Genomic DNA, 25,969 nt, shown 5'->3' on the forward strand with positions numbered 1-25,969 from the left:
GTGCGCACGGGGCGCGCCCTGCGCCGCCCGTTTGACCGTACCCACCCTGCGCACGGCGCTGGGGAGACGCGGCGGGTGTTTTCGGAGCCATCCTGAACACGAACGTTAAAGCTGAGGGACAAAAACGCCTCGGCAAGGAAGCGTTCACACGGCTTAAGCAGCCGTGGGGTGGGAGGCTGGTCTCCGGAGCAAGGAGCGCAGCAAGGTGGGGGGAAACCTGTGTCCCAACAGTGTTTACTGGTACATTAATAAATAAATAAATGTTAAATAATGCACATAAACCCATGTATATGTTCTTTTTATTGCAGAAAGACAAGTGTAAAATCTTAATTCAGGTAACAGTTAACCTTCATACACGTAAAAATGTAATTAAGCTTACAAAACAGGAAAATTTTCTGTGAAGTTTATACTTGTGAACAAAGGTGAACACATGAAAATACATTCTTTAAAAAGTAACAGTAGACCAGTCATCAGTGGAGAAATTGTTCTTTCACAAAAATGTTACTGTTATTTGGCAGATGCATTCCTTTCTCTTCCTCCACCAAAGCTAATCTTCCAGAAAACAACTGCATCCACAACACAGAGAACAAGCAATATAAACCCAAGCACCTATAAAAATAATAATAATGTTAGTTTCCGCATGGAATCTTTTTCACTGTAGTGATTCATCTACCATTCCTCAAAGCAGCAGTAGATACATCTTCCTAACCTGGTTCCGGTATAATCCAGAATAATTTATCTGAAATTAAAACTTTTCTGTCTCTTCAAGGATGCCTAATTAATGGTATTGGCCGGGAGAAAATGCAGCATTTGTAGAAACAAGCCTATTGAGGAAAAAAAATGGCACTCCTCTCCTCTGAAGCTCTGAATGGGAAACATTCCAAATTGAAAATATACACCTATTTTAAAAATTCACATGGAAGATGTCAGATGTTCTCTCAAGGCTTTTTTTCCAAGCTACTTGCTCAGTCTCCTGCTTTCAACTTAATTTCACAACTGACAATATAAATTTTATCCTAGCACTTATCAGGATGCTTGGGATGGCATGGTCAGTGAGAATGTCAGCCTTCACTCTTGTCAAGTCTCTTACGCTGATTTTGAAAAACTCCTGAGGCAAGTTCTGGGTTTCTAATGGTGGCTTGTCACATTTTAGATTTTCTTGTACTTCAGAAGACTTACATACTTTCAAAACTGAGGGCCTCCCCCTTTTTGTTTCTTAATGTTAATTTGTTTTCACTTGAATTAAAAATTACAGTTGTTTAAACTGTTAAACTATTACTGATCTTAAGTACACAAAAATCTTATAGTTTGAAAAAAACCAAACCCGTTGTCAACTTCCAGGATTTCTCAGTTTGTGTCAGAAAAAAATAATAACACACGTCAGGAGGGAGGTATCAGCATGTCTGTTAAAAAAGTTTCTACCCTTTTTTAACAGGAGTGTAGGAATTTCTTCTGAGATAGTGTAACCAAATGGGATGGTCCTAAAAGAGCTACAGGTTCTCCCACTGAGGATTGATGGAAGATTTATTCCATATTGCAAGATGTGAAAGCAAGTATCAGTTACTCCAATCAGTTAGACTCTAGGAGTTTTCAGTGTTAATACTTCTCAATAGCAACTCTCAAGTCTAGTAATATCTTTAAATTATGTGTGATTTGAAGATTATTTTTTTAGTGAGATTCAATTCAGCGAGATTTAGTGAGATCAAAACTTTTAGTAAGATTGAACATGTCTTCACTTTTGTTTTAGGATGTTCTTCCACAAACGTTATTTTTATGGTCTTACCACAACAGAAGGATACCAAAAGGTTCAAATCCTGTCCACTTTAAGAACTGAAATGCCTTAACAACGTTGCTACTTACTCCTCCTGCCAGTGTCGCCTTGGTGGTCTTGACTACTACTGCAAACAAGCACAAAACGAGGAGGCACAACGCTGCAACCACCGAGTTAAAAATATCCTGAAACAGCCAGCGGAAGCAAAATATTTATTCTGAAATACACACCTGAAGAACATGAACAGCGCCCAGTTTTGTACAAATCATCAAAAATCGCTGATTTGCAACAACAGTGAAATTACAGATACCCATGTAAGATCGATAGTGACACCCGGTGGTTCGATCTTAGAAGGAACGTTTGCGATGAAACTTCCTCATTTTACCTTTCTGGGGTATTTTTTTCAGTCAAATTTATGCATCCTGGCTATACTTGATAGACTAAAGAAACACATAAATATTTCAGTGAAAGTGTATGGTTAATTTGTGGAGCAAAAGATGAAAATACAGTATTACAAAGCTAAGTGAATGATGCTAACTGCAAGAGGGACTGCTAGCAGACATAAGTCTGCTGCTGAGAAATCAATGTGAAAGAACCTCTAGAATAAACTGGATTAACAACAGTGGAGCTCAGGTTTGCTCCAACTTTATGGCAATAGTGCCTGAGATAGCTGACTACAACCCTCAGAATGAGGCTGAGCACTGGGGTTGTTCAGAAGGCTCCAGGGAGACATTAATGTGGCTTCCAATGCCTAAATGGGACACAAAGTAATGTGGAGAGGGGCGTTTGACAAGGGCATATACAGACAGGAAAAGGTACAATGGCTTTAAACTGACAGCGGGAAGATTCAGATTAGACATTAGGCAGTTCTTCCCCGTGAGGGTGCTGAGGTACTGGCAGAGGGTGCCGAGAGAACCTGTGGCTGCGTCATCCTTGGCAGTATTCAAGGCCAGGTTGGATACAGGGGCTTGGAGCAACCCTGTCTAGGGGAAGGTGTCCCTGCCGGTGGCAGGACGTTGGAACTAGGGTGAGTTTTAAGGCCCCTTCCAACCGAAACCCGTTCCATGATTCTGTGCACAGGCCATCACTGGGTGGGTGAAATCCCTTCATTTCGGGGCCCGCCAGTACTCACGGCCAGTGGCCATAACAGCCAGGTCATCTTTTTATCGATCTTCAGCAAGTACAGGAGGAAGAACAGCGTCGTGATCACCACCTCCATGCCGGCCAGCGCCGTGTACGTCCCGACGGAGCGGGCGCCCAAGAAGCAGAAGAACATCCCCCACGCAAACAGCTACGGGGACACAGGAGGAGTAACGTGTGTGTGCGTATATGTGTGCGGGTGCGTGTGCTACCACTGCGCCGATTCCGGCCCGCATCCCCGAATCCCTGGACCATCCCCGGCCTCTCGGAGGCGCAGGGCCGGCTCGGCTCGGCTCGGCTCGGCTCCGCCCCGTTCCCCTCCCCTCCTCTCCTCTCAGAGCTTACCATGCGGGCGATCTTAATGGCGCCGCGCAGGGAGCGGGGGTAGGTTTTGTCCACCTCCACCACCGCCATGGCTACCGCACACCTCAGCACCCGCACCCCTCCGCGGGAGCTGGGGATGGCGACAGGACTAGAGCCGGCTCCGCCCCGGCGCTCCCCTGGCGGCGGAAGTGAGCGCGCAACGGCCGGAAGTGGTTGTGTTGGAGCAGTGCCGGGGCCGGCAACAGGGATGGGCGATGTGGCGGTTGGGCGCGGCCTGGGCGAGGCCCGGTGCGCTGCGAGGGGCCCGGGGCTGGCGGGGCCGGGGTCGGGGTAGCGGGGCGGCAGGGGCCTCCTGTGCGGGTGAAGCGGCCGCGGGCTCCCCGGCGGGCGGGCTGGCTTTGGGCTCCCGGCCCGGCCCGAGCGGTGCTGGCGGCTGTAAGTTCGCGTACGGGGGGCCGGGCTCGCGGGTCGGGGCAGCGGTGGGACCCTGCTAGACAGGGAGGTGCGGGAGCGGCTGGCGAGGAGGCGATAGCCACTCCCCGCGCAACGGCCTGGGCCGTGGCCATCCAAACGACAGCCAGTGGTGGCGGCGGCGCACGGGAGGGGGAGAGGGTGCAGAGCTCAGCGCTCTTAAATCCGTCAGCGGTGGTGGGACGGGTGTGAGGAGCCACCGCATCTCGTAAGAGGGTGGAGCAAGATCCTCCCTCTGCGTTCTTTGCAGCCTGAGCAACCCTCCTTCCGGCTTCTTGCACGTCGTGGCCCTGATAGGCTTTGTGTGCCCTCACTGCCAGCTTTGGGGAACCAAACCCACCTCTGTTGTCTGTTTTGTTAAGGGTCTAGTCATCCTGTGTTGCTTGTGTAAGCTTTATATGGGCAGTTTTGGGATATAAGACATCTAAATTATGTGTCTTGGAGGTGTGTTTGCATCTTCATGCTCGCCCAATGTTGTAGCCAGGTCTCCCAAGTCGTTGGGCCTTGCACCACAGGTGGTATTTCCAAAATTAATTCGTTTTTTTTCTGCCAGTGTAAACTAACTGAGGAGCAGTAAGTGTAAGAGAACTCTGAAGGAGCATAGGCACTCTCCATTTGACTCCTTGTAGTGTTAAGGACAACAGAGAACTTAAGGTAAACCCTTGCCCATGTATGCTGTAACCTGTCAGTTGCATGACCCACTGATGACCCAAATCCTTAAAGATTGGTAATTTGGCAAAAATCTGTATTAAGCGATATGGAACCTAAAAAGCTCATGGAGGGTCTGACATTAAGGGGCTCAGTATAGCTTTAAGTTACAAAGAGCTCCTTCTTATTTGTAACTCCTGTTTATTTCCAATCTAGATAAACGCCTCATAAAAGAAGATGGTAGGAAGACAGTTGTGAGTATTTGTTTTACTTGGGGTGTTCAGGTGGTGGGTCTCATGCTGGGTCTTACCTGGCACAAGGCTATGCTTGCTGTGTTCTGTGAACTACAGTATAGCCATGCGGGATTTGTGTCAGTGCATGTTGTTGTGTAGGGATAGGTGTCGACTGAAAATAGATAATGTATCTTATGTATTAAGCTGTCTGTTTAATGGATGCTGAAATTACTGCTTCAGTTTGCACTTATTTCAAGTTGAACAAAGTTGAACACAAAGTGTTGCAGTCTCGGAGGCAAGTTGTGGCGGACAGTGTGGGAAAGCAGCAGACACCGATGACCCTCTGAAGCTCCTGGGGGCTGGGAAGACCAAATGTCTTTGTATGAAGTAATCGAATTGCATTATAGGGAAATAGTATGCTTGATGTGGAAATAATAACACATTTTTTACCAGTGATACTCTTTTTCATCAGGTATGTGTTGAGGGGAACATTGCAAGTGGAAAAACAACATGCCTGGATTATTTTGCACAAACTACTAACATTGAGGTACTGGGTGTGCATTTCATTGTCTTTATGTACATTATTAAGCAGCTGCTTGTCTTGACAAATTGACAGTTAATTTAGAAGTGTTGTCCTTTGATGGACTAACAGAGCCGTAGGCTGTAAGCTAGTGCATAGTCTCGTGCCTGCCCTGCAACAGTCAAACTGTAGAAGAGAAATTCAGATCATTGTACTCTAGAGTACAAGATGCCCAAGTATCAGTAAAACCTGTGGATTAGAGGTTGTACCTCTGTAAAGTAACAACAGCCCATGTTCATTGGTGCGCTTGTTTGCTCTTTCATCTCACATCTTAGGTATATAATGTAATACACAAAGAAGTAATGATGTAAAAATTCTGATGTCATGTAATGGAGATCCCAGTAAATGGATGCCTTTTTTAAAAAAATGAAAAATCTGTTAAATTTTTTTCTAGAAAACTCTTAGACTGGTATGGTACTTGATTTCGTATGCTTAGAGCGAGATTAGGGGAAGGGCAGATTCTCTGTATTTTAGACAAAATCAAGATCAGACCTTAGTGAGGTATTGCTTTTGTGGATGTCAGGTAGGTATTCCCTGGCAGGCCTGGGAGCACACTGATAAAAAGTCCTAGGCTTCCTCATAGAAATGCTGGGTTGCCAGATGTTATTTGGTAATTGAACAGGAATGCTCCTTACGGGTAAGGATAAACCCAAAACATAGCAAAGTTTAATTTACATATAGTGCAACATTTTTTAAAAAGCCAGTGAACTCCCCAGGCTTACCAGCTCCTCTTAGGCCTGGCTCTGCAGCGTTATTGGAATTGGAACCAGATAAGTCTGTTGTGATTTTACGTATTCAGGGTAGAAGTTTTTCTGATCAACTTCATAAAAGTTTTAGAATCATAAAATCATATGATAGTTAGGGTTGGAAAGGACCTTAAGATCATCAAGTTCCAACCCCCCCTGCTATGGGCAGGGACACCTCACACTAAACCATGGCACCCAAGGCTCCGTGCAGCCTGGTCTTGAGCACTGCCAGGGATGGAGCATTCACAGCTTCCCTGGGCAACCCATTCCTGTGGCTCACCACCCTAACAGTAAAGAATTTCTTCCTTATATCCAATCTAAACCTCTGCTGTTAAAGTTTACCCCATTACCCTTTGTCCTGTCACTACAGTCCCTAATGAGTAGTCCCACCCCAGCATCCCTGAAGGCCCCCTTCAGATACTGGAAGGCTGCTCTGAGGTCTCCACGCAGCCTTCTCTTCTGCAGGCTGAGCAGCCCCAACTTTCTCAGCCTGTCTTCAAATGGGAGGTGCTCCAGTCCCCTGATCATCCTCTTGGCCCTCCTCTGGACTTGTTCAAACAGTTCCATGTCCTTTTTATGTTGAGGGCACCAGAACTGCACACAGTACTCCAGATGACGTCTCACAAGAACAGAGTAGTTTTGTTTGTTAGATCACAAAAGTAAAATGATAGCATTCTCATCCCCTTTTCCTTTGCTGAGTTTTCTCTGAGAAATTAATTTGTGAGGAAATGAACCGGACATTGAAGTGCATTTAGGACTCAGCTAAGTCATTCCTTCCCTTACATAGGACTGATTTTGAAAAAGTGAAATTACATCCAGGCTCATTAGGCAATTAATCCAGCGGGGGTTTTTTTGTGGTTTTTTTTTGTTTGTTTGTTTTTCTGTTTAAAAATGCTGAAAAGAAATTGTATATTGATATTTCTCTATTTTTAAACAGTGTTCAGTATTACTCTTTGTATTAGGGGATTCAGTGCTGTTTTCTGAAGAGGGATGAGCTTTCTAATACATGTCCTCAATACTGTTACTGAACGAATATTCATTAAAAATAGTTGTAAGTCTAGAGTAAAATTAAGTATTTTGAATTTAAACCATGTTTAATATGGAATAATTATTTTTAACAAGGTTTTGACAGAGCCGGTGGCAAAGTGGAGAAATGTTCGTGGGCATAATATCCTGGTAAGTCACAGGAGTTGTTTCTACAATTATAATTACTATTGTTTTAGAAAGACATGAATGAGGACTTCTTATTGATCAGCAGAACTGTTATGAAAGGTGTGGTCATAAACTCATACAACAAAAGATCTGTTTCAGTGATTAGGACATGCGTCTAATAGAAATATTGCCTATAAAATGTGTTTTCATCAAGGACTGGGTCTTTGATTTTGTATGAGCTAAAGAAATTAACAGAAAGGTAAGTCCTGAGTGTGACGGTTGTTTCTGAATTGCATTGTGCCTGTTCTAGAGAAGAGAAGAAGGTCACTTGGAAAATGAGGTGAATCTGATAGGTTGATACTGTTTGACCTATGAAGAGAAAGAAGATTCAATCCTGGGAGGTGTCAGGAGCTCTTGATATCTTATGGGTGGTCATTGTTTCTTGGAATTGTCCTCCACAACTATGTCTCTGTGTCACAGCTGTACTTGGGCACAGCTATCAGAGCTCCGGATACATCTGCAGATCTGCTTTTGCTGGGGTGGTAGAAGTGCTTTCTGATGTCAGTATTTGCTGCTTGTATGTTCATCTCTATTGCAAAAATCTGATTGCTGGCTGAGATGGGTATCTATGCCCAAGCTCATGTGGAGTTTGCTGTCAGTGCAATGGTGTGGATACACCCCGAACCACATGTGTTCAAGCATGTATTTGATATATAGCGTAGGTCCTCCAGAAAAGTAAGCTCTCCCTACTAGAAGTTGCTGATGTTTTACTTTCATATTATTAGTAAAGGGATGAGGCATGCTTAGCTGTGTCACACGTTATCAACAGCAATCTGCACACTTCAGAATGTTTTCTCATTCTGATCTTTGGTAGGGAGAGAAGGAGGAGGTCAGGTCTATGCACTGAAGCCATGCTGCTGACTTAAAGCTTGTCACCTCAGCAAAATAGACAACGAATGATGCTTTATTTTGAATCAGATCTTTTTCTCTGCTTTTCTGAGGCCCAGACCATACTGGAACCACATACGCATTTCTGGATGGCCTGGGTATTCTGGAAGTCTGTCAGTGTGCAAGAACAGAGTAGCAGATATGTTTATTTTTTTTTTTTAATTACCAAACGTATTTGAACTGTATCAAATGAACTCTACCTTGGTCCTGACTATTCCAAGTGCAGAAACTAATTCCTGTTGACTTCAGAGAGTGTTCCAAACACCCCACTTAGGCATTCTAAGGACCAGGCCTGTAACACTTGCATTGGTATCGCTGAGAGCAATTGATCACTTGTCAAACCTGGTGTCAGGTGCTTCAGTGTACTTCTTTTAGCAATTCTGTTGTAGAGCAAAAGCTTACTAAGTACTGAACTTCACTGTTTTTGCTCTTTGACCTAACTAAGTGCCTGCCTCTCTTGCTTCCATCTCTAACCCTAGGGCTTAATGTACCAAGATGCATCAAGATGGGGGATAACATTACAGACTTACATACAGCTTACCATGTTGGAGCAGCATACCAGACCAATGGTAAACAAACTTATTTTTATTTAAAATAAGAATTGGATGTGATTATGAGTAATAAATATTTTTAAACATGTATCCAAAAAGTCAGCATGCTATCTGTGTTCTTTCCTTGTTCCTGCAGACAGGTTGAATTTTCATAGTGCAAAGACATTGTTGATATGCTCAACATATGCTCCAGGGGTGAAACATCTGCCTCCTGCCTGCTTAGAAGTTTTACTTGCCCAAACAAATACACTTTTTTAGTATCAGACTTACGAGCTAGGCTTGCAAAGATGCCTTCCATCATTACACATCAATGACTTGTCTATAATTGGCATCTATGTAAACTGAGCTCAGATCTTTGGGAACCATTAGGTAATCTTGAACATAATGCTAGTATTCATTTTGCTGTTATCTGCTGTCTACCACAAATTTAGTCATAGTGCCTTGTGTTTATCCAAAACACTTCCATTAAATTTTATATTTTTTCCCCAAATGTTTTGCATCCTTTTTTTCTTGTATTTTTTTTTTAGTTATTCTGTATCTATTTTCACATGCTACCTTTTTATCAAGATCAGTTAATTTCTCTTTCCTTCAAATATCTTTTGTTACATTCTGTGCTAAATCTTCCATTTCCTGATTACATGATCTAATTTTAAGTGGCATGCTTATATCTCGGTGATTGTTCTTGCATTATATTTTCTGGATTTGTGTCAGGGCAAACTTTCAAAAGTACCACACGATAGTGATACTGCATGTATAATCATTAACTTTTTGGAAGAGGTGTTTTTCCAAGACAGATGTAATTCTGCTACAAAATATCATTCAGAAATTCCTGAGGATTGCCCTGTGTTTCAATCTCAGCTTTGCTGTACTTTGTCACTTGAACTTTGCTGGAGCAGTGTTGTTTCCATGATCATTGACATGCAGAGTACCTGATTGGAAGGAGCTATGCCAGGGTGACCTTGCTCTGCATGGGCTAGAGAGCATCAGAGAATCTCTCTTCTCCATATGAAGCACTGTTTGAACACATGCAAGACTGATTAAGGCCAGTGCTTTGTCAGATGCAGTTACTTCTGTAGAAAGCTCTGTTTCTTGGTACAGTTATCCTGATGTTAGGGCTGTGCTGTTGACACAGGAGCATACTTAAAGGTGGCAGTGATTCAGGTAGCAATCATTCCTGATGCTCTGCAAATTCTAAATGGATTGCTGCTTTTTTATATACTCCTAGTTAACCTCAGCTGAAAGTTACCTTTGAAACTCACGTATGAGTAACATATTAGTTTTGTAGGTAGTTAATAATGCAGTGACCGTAAGTAAGATTAAGAAACCCTGCTTTGTGTTCTTCCGACCCTCCCTGTAAATTTGTTTATCACAAGATCTGGAGGAACTGAGAATGTTACGTATTTCATAATGTAAAGGACATGATGTGCTGTATAAGCCTGAAAAGAAACAAACATGCTGAAAAATGCAGATTGTCAAGTTTTATTTCCTAGATATCCCCCGTAAGAATGATGGAGCGATCAATTCACAGTGCAAGATATATTTTTGTAGAAAATTTGTATCGAAGGTACAGTTTATAGTCTTATACTTTACTTTCTTGAATTAATTAAATATATATATAATTGACTGATGATGTCTTTGGTAATCTGAGTGGAGTGTGAGACCTGTCAGTTCTGTGTTGGAGTGGCAGTGTGTTTTTTACAGCACATGCTACCTACTGGTAGAATTAATGGATCAGGAGAGACTTTTACAGAAGTGCTCTTGTGCACAGAGGACATCTTGCTATTCAGAACACCATTTCTTGAATTTATCTGTTCTCCAGCTTAACGCAAAAATCTTGCTTAAATCAGAGACACATAATGAGTAAGAGAAAACATGAGGATATATAGAGCAACACTGTAGGAGGAGACAACTACACAGCGTTATCCAACCTAGCATCCAGGATTGGCATTTCTTTCGAGCAGGAACTTGAGTGACAAGCAGGAAGTTGAATCCCATGGTATTGCTCAGAATCAGGATTCCTAGGCTCAAAATAAATTGCAGACCTCATAGGTCAGTGAGTAAAGAAAACACAAGAGCTGTTTGTCTCTAAATGTTGCCTTCTGAATTGGGCCCTTGCCCCCAGGTGTGCTTGGGCCAGAGGCAGAGCAATCAGGCCTAACTGTGAGAGACGACTGTGGCCTGAAATAGATAAAGCATATATTACCTGTCTGGTATATAAATCTCCCATCTCATCCTAACTGAAATAGTGCAGTAATCGGTAGTGTTTGCTTGTTGTTAATTTGTTTTGTTTAGAATGCTGAGCTTCTATTGAGAAGTGCATGTAGCAGACTTGTTTTAATGGATTTTTCAGGGGTTTCCAGGGACAAAACCAGTTTTCTTGCCCCTGCCTGCAGGGAGAATGGCTGCATACCACAAGGTGGCATCCATGCTACATAAATTGCTAATCTGTTGCTGGAACTGCTTTGAAAGTTGAGAGAAACACTGTGAGATGCGAGGCAAACTTTAAAGGCATCATTTATCCCAGTCTGTATTCAGTGGAAGTGTACTGGAATCTCATCCGCAATTTTAGTTACTGATTCTTAATACATCCTCTATAGACTCCCTTTTACCTAAGTTTGATATTTTATTATTCTTACTGAGATAACTCTGTGACAGTTGTCTCCAATATTGTCTATGCTGTCTGAATACTGAGTTCACATTAAACATGTTGAATATACTCTTTCCACAAATATTTTTTTACAGTGGTAGCAAATTTTATTTACCTGATGTCATTATTTTTTACTGCTCTTTACTGTGGCTCTTGTAATGAATTGTCAGTGCTGCTCTGTAAATCAAGCCTTTCTGGTTTCGTGACACACACTCCAGTAGCTCATATCTGTTTGAAATGATCCTCATATAAAGAACTCGAGCAATAAATACCATTGACACTAATTTGTTGCTATTGTATAAATGTCAGTTTTTCTTCTTAGTCACCAGATAATAATTTCTTAACTGTTAATGAAGAAAATTAATGTTTGTAACTGTTAATAATAGAAATATTGTGTGAAAATTTTTTTTTGTTTTGTGTTCTTTTTTTCGTTTGTTTAAGCAAAAAGATTTGGTCTTTTTATTGCATAAACTATGATTTATGAAGCTTTCAGTTTGGGCAGGTGTAATATTGCTTGTGTTTTCATTTCACATATGGTGGAGTAAATTTAGAGTAATTCTAGTCAGGTGAAAAAAAAATTAGTTTAGGTTTGATCTGTATGTGCTGTTCAGTGAGTGGTGGCTTTTATGTTTATTCAGCGGAAAAATGCCAGAGGTGGATTATGTTGTCCTAAGTGAATGGTTTGACTGGATCCAGAACAACACTGACGTTTCGGTTGATTTGATAGGTAAAATTATGATGGGATCTGGAGGGACATGTTTATGGATGGGTTTCCTTCCTGGGAGAAAAAATAATTCTGTTTTTTGATTCATAAATAATCACGTTATTCAGTATAATGGTGCTTGCAGTGTGTAGCATCACAACAGCATGAATTAGTGGATGGTAAATAGATTGATTAACAGTAATGCCAAAGGGGAGGTTCAGTGGTGGTACCCAAGTCAGGATTCTTCCCTTCTATAGTTTGTGAAGTAAGTTCCTTTGCTTTTAAAGGTGATCACATGAACATAACTATATTTTTTGTCATGACAGTTTATTTGCAGACTTCCCCTGAAGTTTGTTTTGAGAGGTTAAAGAGAAGGTGCAGAGAAGAGGAAAAGCTCATTCCTCTGGTAAGGAGTTCCTTCAATATATGTGGTTACAATAAGCATTAGAACCATAATTATTCCAGTCTAAATACTAAAATCATATCCTGAGTGTATTGCCAAAATGTGGTGCAGCTGTTTCTACTGTAAACTAAAACTTTGGTATTTAACTTTATTATAAAAAATAAAAATCATGCACACTGACTTTCCCAAGTGTTTTTAGTAATGTGTACCATAGCTGACTGTTTAGGTGCAGCATTGATCAACTGTTAAACTTCTCTAAGATGTAATAAAGCAGTTGCTTTAGTATCATTAAATGGCATAAAAGCACCCAGTTGAAGCACAGATACCTGTGCATGCAGATACTGAAGATCTAAGTGGGCATTTTCTGTTGTCTGCTGTTACCAGGATGTTTATGTATGAAAAGTGTCTCTGCTTGTGTCTGTAAAGAAGAAACTTCTTGAAAATTGTTAGTGTGGGAATCTGCTTAAAAATAAACTGGTAACTGAATGGTCACTTTCGGTGTCACAGTTTACAGAATGTCCCTTCATTAAACAAGAAGCCTAATGAGAAATAAAGTAGTTAGCTTTGCAGTCCACAGTATGTCTTCTGTATATCCAGTGTCAGGTAGTTCAGTAGAAGCAATTGCCAGCTGAAGATACATGCAAAGAGCTAAATTTTGGGCTATGTGAAATTTTGCATTGGAGGATAATCCTTGCTCCAGTGGATTTGAAGAGACATTTTGTTACTTTGCAGCTCAACTGAGGAGTGTGGGGGAAAAATTACTAATAAAAATGCTAATTGGTCTCCTTTAAAAAAACCCAGACTAATAGTTGATGAAGGGCAGAAGTGCTTTTAGAGGAAATTGAGTCAGTTAGGAAGAAGTGATCTGGGATTTTAAGGAAATACATTGATACAGAAAGTGCCTTCAGTACATATTCTTTACAGTCTTGCCCTTTTTGTCCTTGTCTTTGTTGTACATTTCTCTGTAAAATCTTGAACGCACCCTATACCTCTCGGAGAGAAACAAGTTTCTTGATCTTGAAAGAGCCGAGAGCCCTGTACTCCTCCTGTAAGCTGTCTTTGATGTTCTTCATGGTGTGAAACCTTATACTAGAAGTTATTTTTTCTCAGAAACCTTATGATGCTTTTTATTTTGCTAGTGGAAATACCTGATACAGGCTTTTATATATATATATAGGCCTTAACTACTTAACAAATGCATAAAAATTGCGATGTGTGTTTCTTCCCTGGGCTTATGCGTTATTTGAATGCCTGTTTTTTAGGAGTATTTAGAAGCTATTCATCAGCTCTATGAAGAGTGGCTCATTAAACATACACTATTTGAAGTTTCTTGCCCAGTGCTTGTGAGTATTGTTTGTGTTATAAACAAGTTACGCATATGGAAAATTGTACTCTTCAAATATCAAGTGTTATTTAGTGGCAAAGGTAACTAAATCTGCTTTACTTAATAACCTTTGGAAAATGAAAACCTCAGAAAAATGTTTATAGCTATCCAGAATGTGTAGCATGGAATTCTGGTCTTCTATCTCTTTGGAATTCAATGGTGTGATGATTTGCAGGATCAGACATGTAGCTTTTCAGTGAATTCCCAATGCTGAGCAGAATGCTAACTGTACAGATCTCTAGGAGTATATCTCTTTGCCTTCAGTCGTAGTCCTGTTCTGTTTTGCTCAAAAGTAATCATGTTTTATGGTGTCAAGTATTTTTAATGCTTAGGTTCTTTTTTTCAAGGTTATTGGAGCTGATCATGACATACAGAAAATGATAGAGAAGTATGAAGAAAACAGGGACCAGATACTAAACCCATCTAATATGCAACACCATTTATAGAAGACTGCAGTTGCTGTATTTTATAAAACATGTTTATGAAGTCTGCTTTAAGGGCAATTTTGAGTATTATAAGTATTTCTAAATATAATGGGTTTTGGTTTTGAATTACGCTTTGTGGAATGTTCAGTGGACTTAGTGCTGTGAAATGTTCAGATATGAGTCATAAACAGAATATAAGTTAATTCCCTTTCATGTTTTTAGGTTCTCTATCAGCTTTACTGTGCTAGTTTTACTCAGCTAAAATGTCAGTTTTCTCCCATTTCCCACTTCACTGCTGCTTTGTATAAGTAACCAATTCTTTTTTGATCCCCAAAGACAACCCTATTTTTATAATTTGAAAGAAAGAGTTCCATACAAGAAGTGGGATGTCCTTTTTTACTATTAGTGGAAGCAAACGAAGTTTCAAGTTAAAGCATCAAGTTAAAGTAGCTTTGTTAAATAGGTCTGTTCAGGTTGAAAAAGGGGGTCTTACTCTTAATCCTACCTATGCTAGTGCAGTTTCATTGAATTCAGTAAATTTCTTCTGCTTTGCATGAAATCACAACGTAGTTGTTCTGAGGATAACTATGCAACAGTATAGTCCCACTGAATTCAGTGGCAAAAAAAGACAAACAGTTTTCAGAAGTGATTGCAGAGTGGCTCTGAGGCTTTTTTTAAAAAAAGGCTAGTTTCTCTATGGTGCTCATTAAATCACTGGCCCTGCTATGGCTTAGTTAGGACTAGTTAAAATACAGGGTGCATAGAAGTGTATTTGTTGTTCTTTTCAAATGGTTATAAAAATCCTAGAGTTAATTGATCTCTTTAACTATTTTGGATTCTTCAGTTCTTTTTTTTTTTTTTTTACAAAGAAAAATACAGATGGTTGGCTGGGTTGATATCTTGATCAGTTTATTGTGACTTACAGGTATTTGGACAGCAGAGAAAAATAATGGGGATTTCATCATTAGCTAAAGGGTTGAGTTGCCCTTAATTTCTGTTTGACCTCAGTATTGTTTTTAAGATAATCCTTTTAATGTAGTAGTTCTGACTGTTTTCATGTTGCTTTGTCTGTTTGATGGGAACAATTCCTGAAGTACAGTGTATATATATAGATTTTTTTTTCTGTAATAGTTTTCGTTGGTTTAATTGTTGCAAGCATGGTTAGCAGTGCTTAAAAACACACAGTTGAGCATCTGTCATGCCTTTGTAGTGAATGCTTCTGAAAATGGCTAACATCCAGGACTTAAGTGATCAAAGTACTAATTGACTGCAGACATTTGTCTGGAATACAAATTTTCAGTTACGTGGCTTTTCCCTGTTCCACCTGATTTTGAACAATATCTGATGGTGTCAGTTTCAGAATCACTTCACTGCTTTTATTTCAGTTTTGTGTGGACTGTTTTTGTGGTGTGTCTAAAAAGCATTGTATTCAAATTATTGCTTTCCAAGTCAGGAAATGCAGTTCTTGTCTTGTTATTGCCATATTTCCATTTTCCCCTCTCCTCCCCCACCAAATCATTACAACTTAATAATCACTACTGCACTGAGAGATCATTTCCTAGTGAAGTACTAGATTAGTATACTAAAGCTTGTGAACCAAGTGCTGCCATTCTATTGTTCTGTTTTAAATCTTAAGAATTCTAGCTTAAACATAAGATTTTGTGTGTTAAATAATTATCTTATTGAAGCTTATTTGTTAGGGGGATTGTAGTAATTCTCTAAATGATTAAACATTCATCTTTTTTCTTCTGTGACCAAAAGAACTATTTCTTTGGAAATAGTTTTATAAATTTGAAGTTCAGTCACCTGCAGTTTGTTCTTGATTGTAATTTCATTATGGGTTGTATTAGCCTAGGATGTATATTTTGCAAACAGTTCAATTGATTTGTACAGATTATCTTATAGTACAAAAAATGTCACTGTTACCTTTATGATTTTTGGTTAGATCCCCCATCCCCTTACTATGTCAAACCAGTAGTTTGGATGGAGGTTACTGATATTCACAGCTATAATGGAATATATAGATGGATCATTTATGTAACTTATTTATTAAAAAACCAGATGTGATTGCTACAGATAGCAGGTTTGTTTTGCTATCTAGTATTTTTGTGTATAGATTTTCTTATTCAGGAAGGTTGGGGTATTTAATGAAAACTGAGAATAAAAACCAAACAAATTTCTTGTTATGTGTCACAAATTTAAAATGTTTGCTGTCTGCTACAGATGTATAGATAAAAATACTTCAGGAGTCATAAGTAACTGTTTAAAGCCTGGAATCTGGAATTTATTTGCTTTTCTGCCTTGAAATCTCTCAGTTGATGACAAGAGGGGAAGAAGGGTAATCCGCATTAGTCTGGTAAGTATTTTGTTTCTTTTGTAACTAAGAAGCAGTGATGAGGTAGCATGTTGCAAAGTACTCCTTTCTGTAGACAGACTGATCTTCATTACCACTGGAATGGATCATAGAATATAAACAACCTGATACTGCTCTTGCCTTTTAAAATTTACTCTGTAGTCTGGATACAGCCTATACTTGTGGACTGAGCCACACATAGCTGGCTTTGCATGCATTTTGGCTATTCTAGGGTATATTGTCAGAATACTTGAGTAAAAATTACGGGGTTTAATTACTTTTGTCACAATGAGTTCCACATCTAAACTGCAAAGTATGAAGAGTGGTTATCTCCTCCTGTATTGCCTTTTCTTTATTACATACTTTAGTCTGAAGAGATGATGTTTTCTCCAGACTTTGTCCTGGTCAGGGTGTCTTAGATGAGTAACATCTGGGAGCAGTATATAAACTGATTTCAAGTAAGACAGACTGGCAAAAATAATAGTATTTAATATTTGCACTGTCTTAGCCTGGCCTTTCGTGTCCTTTCTTCCAGCACAAGAAGCAGGCTCAGGAGATCTTCGTTGTTTGATTAAACTTTTCAGAACTGACTGTCCAAAACTACAAGCTGTGAGAAACCTTGAAAATTGCTTTCACCAGTGTAATTACCACACAGACTACTGCCAATACCAGGGAACAATCCAGCATCTCTCTTCAGTGCACCTCATCCTGCAGAAAGAAGTGCTGGGTATTCTGATGTCAGTTGTTCTGAAGACTCAGACCTAAGCTGTCATTACTCTCCTGAAAATGGCTGTCCTAGCAAGTTACCATCCTGTTTCATGACTTGGAGAATCCAATCCTTCTTGTAATATGTGGAGGTTTAAGTAAACATTGTGTATTTCTAAAGCAGGATGAAGTTGGGTCAAATTATGGTGGTGTTTTTTCCACCCCCCAGCATTTGAGGGGGCTGAAAGTTACAGGCCTTTTTGAAGATGAAAAGTTTAGTTTTAGAGCAAAACCTAGCAGTTGGTACACTAATTCCTACTAATTGATTGGCATTACTAAAGAGAAATACAGTCTTAAGTCTTTTTCCATCTTGGGTTTGTTTTTTCTTTTCCTATTCTGTCCTAACACTGAAATTTGTTTTTCATTCTTGGCTTAAAAACAACAAAGTTTGTTCTAAAACAAAGCTTTGCTCCTTGAGCACCCTAAGGCGAAGTCCAGACAGGTGAGTGTCTCTGTGTGATATAAATGTTAAGGGGAAGAAAAATGACTATTGCAAGAGATCCAGAAGGGAGAGGGTGTGACTATAACCCAGCTACCAGGTCTGCTGCCTGAGCTCTGTATCTACACTCACTGAAAGAGAATTATTCTAATCCAATGCTTGTTGGGAGATCTGAGCCATTCAGAGTGGTTGTGTGTAGCATACACATTTGGAACAGAATTGGCCTAGAGTCTCTGTGATGGAAAGACATCCAATCAGTCAGTAAATCCCCATTCAGCTCAGACAATCAGAACCAGCTGTAGCACAACTGAAGTTGACAGCTCAGCAGAGGATAGATGCATATTTGAGAAACACAAACCACGTTTCTTTAGAAAGGGCCCCAGGCAGCCCTCTTGCTGGCTGCTAGCACTGCCCTGCCTAAGTGGTTACTCTTACTTCACTTACTAGCCAAGGAGAGGTGCAGTGGTTACTACCAACAGGGGCAGGAGGGCACTGGCTGGTCAGAAATCTTATTTTACCCTTTTACCTGTCCCTCTTCTCAGGTCTGACTGTATTTACAACTAGGATTTTTAAACCTACCTTACTCATGTGGAAGCAGCTGCACAAAGGACTGCTGCCTATTAAATATGACTTATCTTTTGTTTCAGCTGGTTTTCAGATCCCTTCTTTTCACTCTTCAGCTTTAACTAAATCAGTTGCAAATGCAACAGTAGTTTCTAGTACAAGACCTTAAAATTCTACCATTTGTACAAGAAAGCGAAGGTGTTCTAGCAGCAAGGAAAAAATTCTTTAACTGTCAGGACAGTAAGGCACTGGAACAGGTTGCCCAGAGAAGCTGTGGCTGCCCTATCCCTGTGTTCAAGGCCAGGCTGGAAAGGGCTTGCTTGAGTGTGTGAGGCATCCCTGCTCATGGCATGGGGTTGGAACTAGGTGATCTTAGTCTGTTTCAACCTAAACCATTCTGTGATTCTGTGAATAACAAACTCACATAAAAATATCCAGAAGACTTAAGTGCATAGTAGCTCTTCCTATGAAGATAGACACTCAATTAAAACACATAATCACCCCCACAGGGAGAAAACACAGCTTTATAAAACCAAAATGGAAAGGATAAGTTCTTGAAAGAAGAGCTAGGAGGCTGCTTGCTCCCCCCTTCTCCAACAACAGGGGAAGAGCAAAAGCAAGAGCTTTTTGGTTGAGACAGAGGTTTAAGAACCAAACGAAAGGGGTGGGGAACCCAAGTGATGCAATGGCAGTAACTTGCCACCTCCCACAAGTAGACTAGTGCCTTGCCAGTCTCTGAGCAATGGCCACCTTGGTAGACAAAACCCCCACCTTCTTCTGTCACCCCAGTTTTATTGCCAAGCATGATGTTACATGGTATGGCATATCCGTTTGGCCAGTTCAGCTCAGCTGGGTCCCCTTCCCAGTTACTCATCACAGGGTGTAGTTAGAAGAGAAGGCTGTGACACTGCAAGCACTCCTCAGCAATAGCCAAAACACTGGCGAATTATCAACAGTTTAGCCATGAATTCTGAACACACCACGCCAGGGGCTGCTGTGAAGAAAGCTATCTGAATCCTAGCCAGACCTAGAACAGAAGTATTAATTTGTATGTCTGTGTTAATACCTGTTTTCTCCCAACCCTACCCAAAGCTGAAGGCAGCCCTGTCACTTGATGTTACTTTGATCAAAATTTAATTCCTCCTCCACTGCTGGAATCCAGTGGTGAGGGGACCTCAACAATTAGTTGTTCAAAAAACAGAGCTTTACTTTTTCACTCTTGAGGTTTTTCTAATGTAAAACATGTGCTCCTCTTTGAATTTCTGGGGGATGACAGTCAACTATAAACAATTTCAGCTAATTACTTTATACATGAAACAAAACTTTGATGTGCTACTGGAAGTTACTTCAAGCAGTATTCAACTGTCTTCTAGGTAGCAAGTGTATAAACACACATTGAAGACTCTGCAGAAATACAGTACCAGGGACTGTGTGCCTTTCTGAACTTAATTAAATGTGGTGTATGACAGAGGTTCTTAGTGCTGGGACTCCAGCTTACAGCTGATCTAATACTCCTGGCTCCCTTTCCTTTTCAGCACAATGCTTTTCACACAGCACTCCCACCTAAGAATAGCCCTTATTCCAGCGCTAATACTCACTGGGACCCTTCTCTGATCTAATTTTTTTCCTGCCACGAGAATGGCAGTTTTCCCCCTTCATTTAAACAAAATGAACTGGCTCACAGAAAAGTCCAGTTAGAAATAAAATCCAGAGCTGGTGCAGAACAAAGTGGCAGCAGTAGCTGGATCTCCCAGCAGCAGTGAACTATGATGAGCAGTGCTTCTGACATTTGTGGTAGCCACGAAAAATTCTGGTAGCGAGTGGAGACAGGTGTAAACCTGCAAAACAGGTTACTGCCTCTAGAAAACTGGAAGGGTTCACAAGGCTGTTTCCTTTGTTAAACCTAAAGGAATGTTGTAAAACTTTATGAACTTATTTTCAACTGAAAACAGGAGTATAATCAGCTCAGAGCACAGCTTCACGGGAGTGTAATGAGTTAACAGAAGTGCACTCCAGTACAGCATTTGTAAAGCTATAAAGTGGGTCTTGCAACTTAGAAACAGCTGTTTCTATTTCTATCATTGTACAGCGTGCTATACTTGAAGAATACTTCAGAAATAGGTCTGTAAAACTGTTTTCACAAAGCTAATTACCTCCTTGAAAACATCATCAAAGCCACAAGTGAGAGGAAAAAACCCAGGCAGATTACAAATAGAAGTACTGGTAGACTCAAGTGTGATGGCATAACATTCCTTGGTCAGTTTTGTCAATAATGACATAAGGCTCCTGGATTTCATTTACTTTTGAATTACAGTTCTCCAGCTTTACTTCACTGGATTTGGGAGAGTCACATTCAGGCTGCAAGAGGCTCCCTCTGCCCTCTGTGCTGGTCCTTCCTATGAGTGAAGACCGAACATCAATACTTTGTGGTGGAATGTAGGTGAGGTTAGGAGGCTCTCTAATGTGTCTGAAACAGGCAGAAGCTGTATGTGCATTAGCAGTATCCATTAATAGTCTTTTGCTATCAGAACCAGTAGTGGAATCCTCCACATTCCCAGTAGAACAGCATAGATCTGAAGATACCTCTGTATGTGCAGCTGCTCTGCTTTGAATGTGAGCATTAGTCAGAAATGTACGGTTTATTCTGGAGTGATTAAATTCTCTTACATGCCTGTCACTTGTACTTGCATATGATACTGACTCAGGTTGTCCAGTTTCCTCTACTGGATACATAAGGTCTTTCTGAGTGTCCTTGATTTGCAGTTTTGTGAAGGTTAAGGACAGATCACAAATTTCCTCTTCCCTAGGGACATTGCAGTTTTTGACAGATGCAATGTCCTTGTATGGCAGAGACTTCAGCTCACTGGGTTCATCTGCAGGGTCTGGGTCTATGCAATTTATGGCATCGTTAATTTCTGCTTCAATTGATCCTTCAGGGACTTCTTCGGCTTGGTACTCCGAAGTGGTTCTACTGTCACAAGAGCTGTCAGCAAATATTGCAAAGGCTGGTGGACCACTTGCTCCTGGTGAGAGTGGCACAGGCCTGATCTCATTTGCAGTTGACTCTGCAGTGACTGCCAAAACACATTCTTCACTTAGACTGGCTCTTGGCTTTTTTTCAAAAGCTTTTGGAGAAAGATTCTCACTGAAAACAGGTGTTTGTCTTATCACAATGTCACTATATTTGATAAAGAAGTCCTCAGTGTCAGAGCATTTGCCTGGCAAATGTACAGTGTTAATTATTTGTCTTTGGTGTTCCTGAAGCCTGTTAGTGGATTGAGCAACTGCTAACCGAAGCACACCATCTTTGATCTTCAGATCCCCAGCACCTTCAAAGGATGTATCACTAGCAGATGAAGATTTTTGTTGAGTAGCAAGGCACAAAGATGTCTCATCGTTTGCTTTATCTTCTAGATTTTCAGTGTCTTCTCTCTGGGGTGTATGATCTTCTTTGTCTTTATTTCCATGATGCTGGTGCATTTGTGTTCTCTTCTGTAAGGTCTCTTCCAAATTGCCATGTTTTTCTTCATTTGTCATTTCGAGGATGGTTTCACACTCAATTCTTGCCAGGAATATTTCAAATGCAGTCTGCTTCGTTTCTTCATTGTTTCTCTTTTTGACAAGTGAAAACTCTGTTGCTGTTGTTGCAATGTAACCTATTTTCTCCAGTACTGTTTTTACAATGTCATCTGGGAGCACAGATTGAATATAGTAGACAAAATTACCGGTGAATGTCTGAAACAGAATGCAACATGGAAAAAACAGATGAACACTGGGTGAGTGTAGAGTGAAGCATGAAAGACTTCCTAAAAATCAAAATTACTTCAAAAATTACTTAAATCTTTAAAAAGCCTATGTTCCTTAAAGTCTGAATTTTGAATCAAAGTGAGTTGGGCTTTTCTAACAGCACTATTTTGTCAGATTCTCAAGCATTATAGCTTTGCTATATATAGCACATTAATTTCAGAGAAGTTACGCCAGTTTACAGCTGCTGAGATACTGGCTAAGACCATCAATATTCAAAAAGGAATAGACTAAGAAAATAATTTCAGTCAAACCAGAGAAACTCAGAAACAAGTCTTACGTGCTCTAGGGAAGAATGGAAGATTTTTAAACAAAAAGCCATAGAATAAACCCCTGAGATCTAATCTTTTCCTAAAGAAAGACACTCACTGTTGATTGTACTTCTCAACAGATGACAAGACTGTAACTTTTTATTTTTTTTCCCATGATTCAGACTCCTGCTGTAACTTTACTACCCTCAGATTAAGTTGCCATTTCTATGAAAGCACTTTTTGGAAAGAAGACTATTCCAGCAGAATACTGCCAAAACACACTCTTTGCACAAGCTGTCTGCAAAACATGACTTGAATAAAATGCTACTGCTGTGTAACAATCTAAAAAAACTGTTCAACACCTGCTTGGTTCTGGAGCTACCTCAGACACAAAGCCTGGTTTGTAAAGTAGAAGTGGTTTTGGTTTTGTCTGAAACAATACAGCAGGAGAGATTATGCTGACCTAAGCATGACCAACTACAGGAAGTTATAACAAAAATGAGGAAGGCAGGCATGTCAAGACTTCCAGAATAGGGATACCTTGTTTTAAGGCTACCCAGCTTCAGACTGAATTATCTACTTCCTAGACTGAGACCTAAGCATTGGCCTCATAGGCACAAGCTTGAGGGAGAACAAAACTGATCCCCCAAAAAGGTCATATGATAATGTAGGACTACACCTCAGTCCATTCTCAGATAGATTTGTCAACAGTACCTTTCACTCCCCAGCTCCTATTCTTTCTCAAGGGAAAGTATGGAGCAGGCAGTACTCTGTGTGTGGTGTGGTATCAGAGCAGGTGAGACACCGGAAATGTGAACTAGTATCCTGCATATGACCAGCAACTTTTTATCAGACCTGAATGTACACAAGATACTGGTTGTTCTCTAACTTGTGCCTTGCAGTAGAATTATTTCAGGCCTTCAGCAGGCCATCCTGCACTCTGGATTACGCCCAGTGGTCATCAAAGTTAGATTTTTCAATGAAGCCTGGGACCCTTGTGTTACGAAAGCTGAACCCATGAGCTGTAGACCTACCTTATGCTTTGTCCTGTTTTAGGGACATGAATGAGTGTAATAGCATTTTAAAGCTGTTTGAACATGCAGATTGGACTTAATGGGTGACAAGATGAAGGGGCTTTTCCTTACCAGCACCTGTGGCTGTAGGAAGGCAAGTAAGTTTGCTTCTTGGGTCTTCAGGGATTTTGTCTAAGTACAGTAGATTTCACATGTGTTTAAGACTGCTGTCTTTTCTGGGCAACGAGATGTGTTCAGTGTACTAGGCAAGCAGGGTGACCTTGACCACCTTGCTGCCAAAACCAAGGGCATTTCCTCTTTCAAAGGGGGTTTTCTTACCCACTTGACCAGCTGTAGTCACCAGAGGTAGGATAGTTGGTAAAATCTCTGGATCAAAGAGACACTGGCTCATCTGGCCTTTGGCATAAACTGTTAGCAAAAGTGGTAACTAATACTAAAAAGCACCCCCCCCCCCCTTAAAAGGAAATTAAGGTTAACACTCAGACTGTTGCGCGTTTAAGCCTTTCATGGCATCATTTTTCTTCTCCACAGTGTCACAATAAAAGAAGCTCTCTGCAAGCCCCTGCACTGCTCAGCCCTTCCGGGAATGCCCCCGAAGGCCCGGCCTCAGAGTGGACAAGACTGCAAAGAAAACGAACACCTTGCAGGGCTCTCCTAACCCGTTCTAAATGGGCTCTTTAAACGCTGCCCCTGGCTGCAGGAGAGCGGGCGCTGCGGCCGTGCCTCCTGCGCCACAGGGCCAGGGAGGCCCCGGAAGGCCGCAGCCGCCAGAACCCGAGGGCAGAGCAGCCTCCCCGGGGCTGGCCGCGCCCATGCCCGAGCCCTACAGCGCTCCCCTACCTTCAGCGACCTGATCTCTTTCCGCCACGGGGAGAGCAGCAGGTTGACGCACAGCAGCTCCATCACCTCCAGCGCCTTGCGCAGGTCGCTGAGGACGCTGCCGCCCCGCTCGCCGCGGGCCCCCCGGCACCGCTCCGCCATGCAGCGCACGTCCAGGGCGCCGCGCCGCCGCGGTCCCAGCAGCCGTCGCGCCCTCGCCTTCAGGGAGGCTTCATCGCACACCACCAGCTCCCCCTCCGCCCCTCGAGCCATGTAGTACGCCAAATAATCCCGCAACACTTCCTCATCCTCTTCGCCCACCGTCACCTCCTTCATGACAGCGCCAGACAGGCCGGGCCGCTCGCCCGCCCGGCCGGGGCACCCCTCGGCCCGCCATTGGCCGCTGCTCCGTGGCTCCGCACGGTCAGTGGTGCCCCGCAGTGTCAGTCAGGGGCGGGCGCCATAGCGACCCGAAAGCGAAGGCGGGAGGGCAGCGCCGCCTGGGGTGGGTTTTGGGGTTGGGCGTGGCCGGTGACGCCCTGAGGTAAGTTCAGTGCTTCCGGGCCCCGTGGCGCCGGAGGGATGTGGTTAATGGGAGTCTGGCCTGAGCTGGCCGTAGGTGTGTTTCTGTCCTCGTTGAAAGGGGCTGTGTGGTGTTGCAAGCAAACTGGTTTTCTCTCTGACTTTTCCCGTAAGAAGGCTTTCCAAAAACATACGCTTTTGATCGTCATTTCAAGTGAAATGCCATTAGGAAATACTTTTGTAGAATTTGTGTACGGGTAATTGCTATATGAAAGTAGATGATCTAGCCAAGAGGGAAGGGGGGTCAAATCCCCATGCTGCCACCACATGTTCAAATGAGGCCATCTGCTGCAATGAGGTTCCTCCCCTGCCATGTGTGCATGCACATGCAGGCAGGGTTGGCTGTGCTCTTAGCAGGGTGCCTGCAGGCGGCTGCGCCCTCTTCTCGCCATATGCAAAACTTCACTGACCCAAACGAGAGGGGTGCAGTTTATGTTTTTGCTCACACCCTCGCACAGGGGCGGGATTGGATCCTTTCAACTTGGCAGTTTTTTAACATATAGAATAGCAGTGTTTTGTTAAAGCCTTGTGCGGTACAGCAGAATGATGTAAGGAATCTTGCTTTGTTGCTGGTTCTTTTGTTTTGCTTCTCAGTCAAGTGTATTTACATAAACAGTAAATAGTGAGTTGTCTCATCTGTCTAGCTATTGCCGTATTGTTATTCTCTGAATTAGTTCCCTAGTACAGCTTTCAAGGGTGGAATTGTTCTGTGTTTTGAAAGTCCTAATACTAAAAGCTTGCTTTCTGAAAGGGAAGTTTAATCAATTTCTTGGCATGCGTGTGTGTGGTACTAATCCCCTCTCTGTCAGTGGGGCAGGGTATTTGCCCATGACCCAGGTCGCCGAAAGTCCCTTGGCAGTTCCCTGAGCTATGAGGTTTTCCATCTTCCTCTGTCCTTCAGTGCTATTTAAAAAATGTTTTGCAAGAAATTTTGCTATTTTCTGAGTGCATTAATTTTGCTTAATACTGATTTCAATCTCCTGCAGAGATCCGGCGAGAAGCTATGACAAGATACTTTTAATTTTTAGAGTGTTCTTCCACTGCATGTTATTTCAGTTTAGTTTAAAACAAGCAAAAAAGTCCTCTGTGAATATATTGGTTCATTTGGAGTGTAAGAGAACAGAATCTATCAAAATCATTGTTTTATGTTTTTTCCTAAAAGACTACAGCAAGGCAAAAGCCTGGTCATTCATCCGAGAAGAGAAGAATTCCATAGAAAGGAATGGGAATGG

General features: G+C 41.7%; 3 protein-coding genes across 4 annotated transcripts; 1 reads left to right on the top strand and 2 right to left on the bottom strand.

Moving 5' to 3' along the window:
• Positions 1 to 279: 279 nt before the first annotated feature.
• LOC101877632 (chemokine like factor) lies at positions 280 to 3,529 on the bottom strand. Its single transcript, XM_005152374.3, has 4 exons — positions 3,257 to 3,529; positions 2,904 to 3,062; positions 1,861 to 1,956; positions 280 to 609 (listed from the first exon to the last, which is right to left on the bottom strand). Exons 1-4 carry the CDS (start codon positions 3,323 to 3,325, stop codon positions 508 to 510), a joined length of 426 nt encoding a protein of 141 aa, XP_005152431.1. The 5' UTR covers positions 3,326 to 3,529; the 3' UTR covers positions 280 to 507.
• TK2 (thymidine kinase 2) lies at positions 3,411 to 17,547 on the top strand. Of its 2 annotated transcripts, none has more exons than XM_031051691.2 (11): positions 3,411 to 3,670; positions 4,571 to 4,608; positions 5,060 to 5,134; positions 7,036 to 7,089; positions 8,493 to 8,582; positions 10,055 to 10,128; positions 11,850 to 11,938; positions 12,241 to 12,320; positions 13,580 to 13,660; positions 14,049 to 16,482; positions 17,015 to 17,547. In XM_031051691.2, exons 1-10 carry the CDS (start codon positions 3,490 to 3,492, stop codon positions 14,145 to 14,147), a joined length of 861 nt encoding a protein of 286 aa, XP_030907551.2. In that variant the 5' UTR covers positions 3,411 to 3,489; the 3' UTR covers positions 14,148 to 16,482; positions 17,015 to 17,547. The 2 variants fall into 2 exon arrangements, with proteins under 2 accessions (XP_030907551.2, XP_033928682.1); XM_034072791.1 differs by having other exon boundaries at positions 3,411 to 3,523.
• Positions 16,383 to 24,491, bottom strand: LOC115946990 (uncharacterized). Its single transcript, XM_034073115.1, has 2 exons — positions 24,177 to 24,491; positions 16,383 to 21,982 (listed from the first exon to the last, which is right to left on the bottom strand). Exons 1-2 carry the CDS (start codon positions 24,489 to 24,491, stop codon positions 20,477 to 20,479), a joined length of 1,821 nt encoding a protein of 606 aa, XP_033929006.1. The 3' UTR covers positions 16,383 to 20,476.
• Positions 24,492 to 25,969: the final 1,478 nt, after the last annotated feature.

This window comes from Melopsittacus undulatus, chromosome Z (assembly GCF_012275295.1).
Source record: "Melopsittacus undulatus isolate bMelUnd1 chromosome Z, bMelUnd1.mat.Z, whole genome shotgun sequence".
Taxonomy (NCBI): Eukaryota; Metazoa; Chordata; class Aves; order Psittaciformes; family Psittaculidae; genus Melopsittacus; species Melopsittacus undulatus.